General features: G+C 42.2%; 1 protein-coding gene across 3 annotated transcripts in view; it reads right to left on the reverse strand.

Annotated features, from left to right (window-relative positions):
* The window catches only part of LOC764762 (interleukin enhancer-binding factor 2), a 62,592-nt gene extending 60,889 nt beyond the window's left edge, over window positions 1-1,703 (reverse strand). For all 3 annotated transcript variants that reach the window (XM_031000319.1, XM_031000320.1, XM_031000321.1), the window contains exon 1: window positions 1,622-1,703. In XM_031000319.1, the coding sequence (XP_030856179.1) occupies window positions 1,622-1,629 (8 nt within the window). In that variant the 5' untranslated portion in view covers window positions 1,630-1,703. The remainder of the gene's footprint in view (window positions 1-1,621) is intronic.
* Window positions 1,704-9,667: the final 7,964 nt, after the last annotated feature.

The following is a 9,667-nucleotide window of genomic DNA, read 5'->3' on the forward strand; positions in this document are numbered from 1 at the left end:
GAAAAAAGTTAATAACATGTACCCTTGATAATTTATAACTTAATTGTGCTGAGATTTTTCAAACATTGTAACTTCTGTGGCATTTGTTGGATTTACAAAGGAAGGTTTCGAAAACTGACTCCGAAACAGTGAAAATTGAAATGAATATTGTCATGGCAATTCGTGATTTTTTTCTGGGATTCTTGTTTTGTTTAAATAATAATAATATTTGCTTCATGATTTAAACAAAAAATGATAATAAATAGGAAGTAAAGGCTCCTTTACTCTAAGTCTTCGTTTTCAGGAAAAATACTCAGAAAAAGAGAAACGAAACAGGTAACAAACATATCAACTTTTAAATCATGACCTTTAGACTATTTGAAAATTTGATGAATATTTACTTAATTTTAGGGATGTTTTAGTCGTTACGGAGTTACGGGTCAAATTTTGGATAGACTTCTGAACTAGCGCAGGAATTATCCTTTTCCCATCGAAGTCGAACTCGAAGACATCTTTAAATTAGAGTCTATAGAGTAAAGTACCCGGTAATCGGTCAGCTCCGGTTTTCGGCCAATTGGTTGGATACATGGTAAAATCACTTTAAAATACATCGCATAATAGCATAACACATATCCCACACATACCATACCATGCCAGTGTCACTGAAGAACCACATTTGCAATGAAAAATATATCCTAAAATATCACATTTTAGCGATGTAATCGGCGGTCCCGCTACCCAAATCTGAAAAATCGAGTTTCTTACGCGTGTATGTAAGAAATATGGGTACCATAAAATGAGCTTTATTTCAAGTATTTTGCAGATATAGAGCCCGATTTTGTGCTGGTCGCAAGCTCAAAAGTATCTCATCGCATGTATTAAATCAATGCAGCCGCAAACCGCGACGCACACACGATATGTCTGTCTAATTCAGATTCCAACTTCCGATCACCGCTGTGCCTGTATTCGGCCAGGCGAGCACCCGGGAGCTCCGGCGTGGGATACCTGCTCCGCCCGCTTGTGCTATACATCAGCGCAGAAACGCACGGCGCGCGCGAGCGCTTCCTATTGACTTTGTACATGCGGCCGTAAACTGAAACGCTCGACCGATAACCGGCTCCAAAACAGTGAAAATTGAAATGAATATTGTCATGGCAATTCGTTTTTTTTTGGGGATTCTTTTTTTGTTTAAATAATAATAATATTTGCTTCATGATTTGAACAAGAAATGATAATAAATAGGAAGTAAAGAGTCCAATAAATAGGATTTTGTCTTAAGTGGCCGAAAACCGGGTACTTTACTTATTTCATAAGGTTGACTGAATGCCCAGAGGAGTAAAAAGAAACATTGTAAGTTTAAACTGTAATTAGCCTAGTAGATCTACTTCTTCAGATTTCCAAAAAATAGGACCAAACCCGCTGTTTGAATCGTTTCTCAGTTTAGGATCTGGAGCTCGGAGTCGGAGCTCCCTGGAGTTAGACAGTGCCCTGTCAGCTGCCTCCTTGCCCCCGTAGGAATTGGGTGCTGCAGACGAGAAACTGGAGACTTCGCCATGGGCTTGGGCCAGTTCTTCGGGGACAGGGCAAAAACAGCCATTCCCCTTTTAATAGATACTTAAAATAAATCGAAAATGCTACCAACCTCGTCATATTTGAGGGTCTTCTCCGTTCAAAATCAGTGGTATTTAATTTAAAGGACAGCCTCCGGCTTCAACTAGGTCTAGGCTTTAGATAATTAATAAATATAGCAGCGCAGCTACAGCGTACAGTACAAAATTAAACAGCAGCCGTACACAAACGTCGACTGTGACTGTCGACCTTAGCAAACTCGACTCATTAACTCCATGGTAATTCGTTCCCGAATTGAACTTGTTGGCGTTTTAGGTATTTAATTACGGTCAGATCATGTGAGCATCCAGGGGACCGCCTTAGGGCCCTTGGTGGGGTCCAGGGGGCAGAGCCCTCGGAAGCTCGGGGTTTTAGGTTTTTAATTACGGTCAGATGAGCATCCAGGGGCCCGCCCTAGGGCCCTTGGTGGAGTCCAGGGGGGCAGAGCCCTCGGAAGCTCGGGGTTTTAGGTATCATAATTACGGTCAGATCAGCATCCAGGGGACCGCCTTAGGGCCCTTGGTGGGGTCCGGGGCGGAGCCCCCGTATGCTCTGGGGTTTTAGGCATTGAATTACGGTCAGATGAGCATATTTTGATACCTCATTTTTGACATTGGCAGGTCACTTATTTTTTCTCTCTCTTTTTCTTTCTTTTTCTCTGTCATACTTTTTTTTCAAATAATGAGGGGGGAGGCTCGAGCACCCGAGCCCAGCCGTTCTGCAGGCCCTGACATGAAAGCTTCTAAATAAGCATATATTTCGCCCAATTGTACATTTGGGAATTTCTAATTTTCCAACAAACGCATATCAATTCCTTTCATAGCAAAAGCGCTCCTCACAATTTCTGTAAATTTGGCAGTTTAACGCTACGCGTACCGCCTTGACCGGACTGTGCGGTATCTGTGCAGTTCTGTGTGTAGAGAGGTCGGGCTGTATTCATTATTTCTTGGGGGTGCATAAATTGCTCTAATTATACGTACGCGTGTAATGCGCAAGTTTATTGTGATGGCACTAAACCCATCCCACTCATTGTTCCCCTATTTTCATAATGGTACTGACCCAATGAAATGTAGTGCAGTGCGCTCGTACGCGCTGCGCTGCGTGTGTACATGTACTGTACTTATGCATGTTCAGTTATATGTGTATGCATAGCATTTACGTACAAGTACATGCATACAGGACTAGCTGGCACAAAACCCTGGGTCGGGCTTCTAAAATGGGACATGAAGCCTGATTTGACATGAAAATTGACGGAGCTAAAAATGAATCAATCAAAATGAAATTTATATGTATGAAAAGCTTACGTATCATATGTCATTGTCTGTGATTGAGGATTTACAAATTTGACGCAAAACGCGTTGCTGCAAAGTTAAAGATTGGTTTATTGAAAGGCAATCGAGCACAGTGCGACCGATCCATTGACATTGTGTATGAGAGATTTTTTTTTTTTAAATGGATTGTAAAGTTCGACGTCAAAGTGACGGAGGTTTTTTTTCAAGTAAGGGCATGGTTTTACATGGAATGTAAAGGAAATGTTTCCTTCTTCTCATATCTCGATTGAGGATATTATTCTCAATTTCGATTTTTAATGGTAAAGAAAAGTGTAAAAAGATGTCGAGAATTTTACCATATGTCATGTAATATAAAATGCGCGCGGGTCGGTTGATCTCCCGAAAGGAGCGCGAAGGAATTGATATGCATTAAAGACGTATGACTTACACAAAAATTGAGAAAAAATACCGAAAAATCATGTCATTTCAGCAACATTTGTAAATCACCGGTATCGAATAATAAATGACCCCTTCCCCTATCAGTACGACAGCGTTCAGGGGCTCATGTCTTCTCACCCCTATAACAAAAAACACACACACTTTCCCCATTCTAAAAATTCCACGATATGCGCGTAAAAAACTTCCATTGATAAATATAGGTGGCATGCGAATGTTTAGGAAATTTAATTCCTGTTAACTTTCCTTTTCTTTGAATGGAATTTTATATGTGATTTAATTCATCTTTACTTCTTTACTGCTTTTCTTTTTTTTTTGGAGAGGGGGTGTTTTTTTTTTGGGGGGGGGGGGCAAAAATACGTTCCCCCCCCCCCCCCCCCCATTTTTTTTTTTTTTTTGCCACACCACTTCCGGCGCCTACGCAAGTATGCCTATTGTAGTTGTAATCTCTCTCTCAAAATCGTCCGAATAGCGGGTAAAAAATCACAGTTCGTAGGGGAAAAAAAATTGCCGGCCGACCGACATTTTACATCTCACCGACTTCAAACTATGGCATTGATATACCTGTATAGTACACGAGGATCGAGCAACAATCGCACAGCTGACCCGACACCAGTGGCGGATCTAGGGGGGCCCAGGGGCCCGGCCCCTCTCCCCCCCCCCCCCCCGGAGAAAAACGTGTAAAAACCCGTTAATTTTACCTTTTTTGGGAGATAGGCCCCCCCCCCCCACTTGCGCTCAAGGGGGTGGGGGGGGGGGGGAGGGTGCAAATTTTCATATTTTCGAGGACCAACAAAAAAAATGTGCTCACTACCCCCCCCCCCCCCCCCCCCCCGTTTTGATTCTTTAAAGCCCCACTGTCCTACTTGGAGCTACGTTTGGTCTAATCCCTTCTGGCCCAGTAGTATTGACGGTCTTAAAAATTGTTCTTTCTAAATACGGCTTGCTTGGTCTATACTTTATAACGTAACGTCGTAATTTGACGCGGGCCTACACCTCATCCTCAAAACAAAACAAACGAAAATGAAAAAGTATAGACCTACTTGTGCGGATTTTAAAAATGAAAAAAATTGAATGGGTGCCATGGGCGGCGGAGTGTCATTCAAAGGGGGGCATTAAAAAAAGACATTTTCTGGTGGAAAGGGGCACCTACAGAGGGAAACCTCAAAGTGAAAATATACAATTTTTAGACATTGATATATACCCCTACATTGAAATTATATCATCAGGGATGATTTCAATGTTTGTCTCTCTCATTATACATGGTCCGAGATACTTTGCAGTTGAATGTGATGGTCTGAATACTTATTTGAGAGCGATCACAAATTTTAAGATTTGTGAAGTCGCAGTGCAAAAAAGAAATTAAAACTTATATAGAGGGAGAAACAAATCCTAATTGGGTTTTACGCACAATCTAATAATTAAAGACTGAAAAAAAACTTTAATACGAAGCATTATTATATCAACTTTAGATGCGAGCGAGCGTAGCGAGCGAGCTTTGGGTGAAATTAAAGAAAAGGTTGCTCTTGGTTGCTTTAAATGAGAGGTACAGTTATGGTGAAGATCAAGGGCGCAATTATCAGAAGGAAAAAAGGGCATTTATAAGAAAGGAAAAAAAGGAACGAGTCAAAGTTTAAAAGGCAATTACCAGACGTAAAAAGAGGCACGTTCAAGAATGGAAAAGGATCTCTTAATTGTAAAGGGAAAATGGGTACTTATCAGGGGTAAAAAGGGGCACTTATTAGAAGAGGAAGCGGTACTAATTAGAGATGAAAAGGGCACCCATGCGAATGAAAAGGGTGATTTATTGGAAAGGAAAAGGGGCACCTATCAGATTTTATAAGAAGGGGAAGGATACTTCTAACAAAGGCAAATGAGAACTTGTCAAATATATAGAAAGGGCACTTTTCCAATATAAAAAGGGGCACTTTGGGGTATTTGAAAAGGTGCACTGATCGGTTAGTGCCCCTCCCCCCCCCCTTCTGACAACTTTAAACAGAATATCCATTGTACATTAAAATAGATCAAGAGGTATCATTATAGTTCCCTTCTGACTTTCGAATGAGATGGTGCCTTCCAGAATGATCTGGGGGAGGGGAATCCTACATGTATGTCATATCAACAATTATCAGAAAAGATTAAAAATAGAAATAATGGCGTAAATATTCTCAACGAGAGAACGCCAAAAGTATTAAACAACAACATCAGCAACAGCCGAGATTGATAAGGGTAGTACCCAAATTACCCCCCCCCCCCCTCTCTCTCTCTCTCTCTCTCCACTCCCCTTTACAATTCCCCATGTGCGCTTAGTCAGAGAGATACCCGGGGGTATATTCACAAATTAAGACATACGGGGGTGTGTATCTCTAATGGGTCACTTTTTCTCAAAATATCTCTAAACATGGGTCCCATTTTTAACAAAAATACCATCATTATCGGTCCGTGTTTTCAAAATTTTCATTTTATTTTTTCTCTTTTCAATTTTCGGTTGGTTGCATTTGTGGGAAATGGGCCTTACCTCGAGAAAAATCCCCCCCCCCAAAAAAGCGACGCGGCACACCCCGTCCAAACCAAATCTGAGTACCCCCCCCCCCCTCGATACAACTTGTACAAAGAGAGGGAAATATCTAAAGGCCGGAAAGGGGGATGGAGGAGATGAAATATTAATTGTATCTTGATTGAACCAGGTGTCCAATGCATTGCATTTTTCATACCTCGGACCCGCTTCACAAAGCCTTTTTCCCATAACAAATTATAAAAGTCAGTGACAAATCTGCTAATAATCAGCAAGGATTTTACTTGCTGACAACAAAAACTGTCATTTGTCACTGATGACCAGTTTTGTGAAATGTGACCCTGTTGTACAAATTACCCCCCCCCCCCCCCCAAAAAAAAAAAAGAAGAAAAAAGGAACTCCATCAATTCCAACTCCCTGCTCAATCTGATAATCTGATGTCATCTGTCATAGGATGCATTTATTTGCCGAAAATGTAGGAGACTGTTTGTATATAGGCCTGTTATTTGATACTTACTATGAAGAACATAGTTTTGAAAAAGATTATAAAAGATGGGCTACATCTCAATACTAAATTCTAGGTGAAAACAGAACAGCAGCATGCCAATTATGGCTACTATGATGGGCCGATTAAAGTGTAGACAAAATTACATTGGACGAGTTTCTTTGTAGTATTGAGACGAGTCGTTTTGTGAATGTTTGGTTTTTGCACATGTTTTGTGTTTTTACACTCGATTGTGTGTGACCTGGCTTGACACGAGCGCTGAAGACAGATTTCGTTTCGCACAGTACATTGTGCTCTCATCCGCGATAATGAGTTCATTATGCATTGCATTGCACATGTAGAATACATGCACGTATTTGTTTGTTTGTTTTTTCTTGGTTCTTTAAAGTCTTTGTTTGTTTGTGTGTTCCTCCTTCGTTTCTTTCTTTTTTTCTTTCCGTCTTCTTCTTCTTCTTCCCGGGTCTTCTTCTTCAGTTCTTGCTTCTCCTTTTACAATTCAATTCAATTTTATTTCTGTTTCCAACACTAAAACATTACAAATCAAGTATAATTAAAGAATAGATATTGGATAACAGAGTGAATGGTTCGTGAGGGAGGGGCCAGATAAGGTATTTAAAAGTATTGTCAAAGATCAGAGCCTTAATTGATACCCGGGGGGGGGGGGGGCAGGAGCGGATCCACCGACGGTGAGGCGGGGGGGGGGGGGGAATTTTTGAGGAAATATTTAGCAGCGAATCGCATCCAGTCGGTGAATAAGCGGTGGGGGAATGGGGCCGGAGGGGGGGAGAAGAAACACTAATTATTTTTTTCGGGGCGGAAAATATAATAATTATAATTTTTGATTAGTTTTGTTCAAATAATTTTTTGTCAGGGGATCGGGGTGGGGAGGGCCCGTTTTAGTTTTTCAAAAAGTTCATATTAACGCTACCATCTTAGTTTTTACCATTTTTTTTTCGGCTAGGGGTTTCCCCGTCGCCCCCCCCCCCCCCCCCCCCCCGTGGATCAGCGCCTGGGGGGGGGGGGCGTTTCTCCTGCACTGTTCCATTCCGAGTGTCAGCCATAGAAATCACAATATTTATTTCTATGTGGTCAGCCCATAGAGCTATATACTACTAGTATGCAGGCGCGTACGCAGGGGGGGGGGTTTGGGGGGTTAAACCCCCCCCCCTTTGGAAATTTTTTGTGTGTAAACCCCCCTAAAACCCCCCCCCCCCCCTTTTGGATTTTTTTTTTTTTTTTTTTTTTTTTTTTTTTTAATTATTAAAAAAAAAAAAAAAAAAAAAATTATTCCCATGGCCGACCTAAAAAAGGTGACCTTACCCCCCCCCCCAACGGAGCAAAATGTCAAATTTCCTAATTTCGAGACCAAAAAAAAAAAAAAAAAGTGTCCTCTTACCCCCCCCCCCCCCCCCCCCCCCCCCCCCCGCTTATTCAGCGGTCGGCTGAGTCGTTGCGATTTTTTTGGGACCCAAAAAAAAAAAAAATGTGTCCTCTTACCCCCCCCCCCCCCCCCCCCCCCCCCGCTTATTCAGCGGCTGGCTGAGTCGTTGCGAAATTTTCGGACCGATTTATAAATGTTAAAACCCCCCCCCCCCCTTGAAAAAATCCTGCGTACGCGCCTGCTAGTATGTATCTCTATGGGTCAGCCCAGTCTGCAATGGCGTATCTAGGGTGTGGGGGCAGGGGGTAAATTATCAATGATTCATTGCATTTTGCCCCGACCCCTAACATAAACAAATCCTCTATGTGAGCATGCCATAATGCATGGCCCTACAGAGGAATTTTTCATGTTGGGGACCGCCGGGGAAAATGCAATGAATTATTGATAATTTATTGCATTTTCTTTGTTTTTTTTTTGCCTTGTGGGGGCGGCGACGTACCCTAGCCCCCGATGTGTACAGTCATGATTCAGTGGCTAAGAAATGGCCTCGTTACTGTGAGACCCCAGAAAAAAAACCGTGTCGAGGCTATATTAGTGCCCCCCCCCCCCTTGAGCAAAAGAAAAGATAAATTTGTGGTTACCATCTTTAATAATAAAATAAAAAAATTGGTCAGGGTTGCGGGACCCACCTTTTTTGGGTCAGGTGTGGTCGCCCCCCCCCCCCCACTCCCCCCCCCCCCCCCCCCCCTCCCCCCGTCGATCCGTGCCTGGGAGTATACGGGAGAGGGACATGGGGCTCCCCGATGAATTAGAGTTCCTTTTTGAGCAACCATCACTTCATTATCATTGGGAAAGCGACATGCCCGAATAATATCATCATAATATATCGGTGCCTGAATATATCGTTATATTCGTGTGCCCGGATTATTTATTTATTATTGTATTATGACGTTGATGAAATAACATTTCAAAGAAAATATGCTTTCCATTTTTGCCCCCTGGCCAACTTTTATTAGACAGAATGATTTTTGGCCAATGGTGCAGCTTGTATCTGGATGACGAAGTAATATTTTATACTATACAATTAAAAACATTTAGAAAATCTCTCTCTCTCTCTCTCGCTATTTTGTGCTTACGCGGGGTGCCGAAATCAATACGCCACTGATCCAGTAGGCTACTATACCAAAAGTCCACGAGATCTACAAAACAAAGAAAATAAATAAGTCAACTTAGGGAAGAAAAAAAAGTTCCAAAAGATCCACGAAACCTATACCAAACAATAATGAGAGAAGAAAGTAATAAGTAAGCCTAGGGTAGAATTGTTTCACTTCTGTAGTGCATCCTCTGCCAATTTGAAAGTGCATGGCTATTGATATTTAAGTCTGGCCCCTAAAGTTGTAGCCATATATAGCATTGCTTATGAAGTTTGGGCTTTCAAAGGAACACTGACCATGCATGCTCAGCTAGGCCTACCCAGTTCTCTATTTCCCCTCTCCGGATCCCCCCCCCCCCACCCCCCTCTCTCTCTCTCTCTCTCTCTCCAGTCTTTCTCTCAACCTGGGTTTGATCAACTTTAATAACAGACAGGCAATATGCCCGTTGGCGAAAGTGGGGGGGGGGGGGGCAATGTCCAAGAGCTCCTCTCCTCTCACCACATCAACTTAACTTTAATTTACCCCATTAAGGTTTGAAGACATGCCCCTCATCCATTACATATTACAGAATCAGTATTTTTGTTGCATTATAGGACGGTCGAGAGTAAGTAAGTTTGGCAAGGGCGACTCGAGTGCCGAGTAGGTTTCCAATTTTCCTATTCTTCAAAGACACGGCCTATCGTGTCTGGAAGGACAGTGTGCGACTCACAAGAAAATAAATAAAGATGAATGCTCCTTAGAGACCAATTGGTCTCTAAGGAGCATTCATATTTATTTATTTTCCATTTTTTCGGGGGG

Source organism: Strongylocentrotus purpuratus, unplaced genomic scaffold (genome assembly GCF_000002235.5).
Source record: "Strongylocentrotus purpuratus isolate Spur 01 unplaced genomic scaffold, Spur_5.0 spur5_scaffold_6, whole genome shotgun sequence".
NCBI lineage: Eukaryota > Metazoa > Echinodermata > Echinoidea > Camarodonta > Strongylocentrotidae > Strongylocentrotus > Strongylocentrotus purpuratus.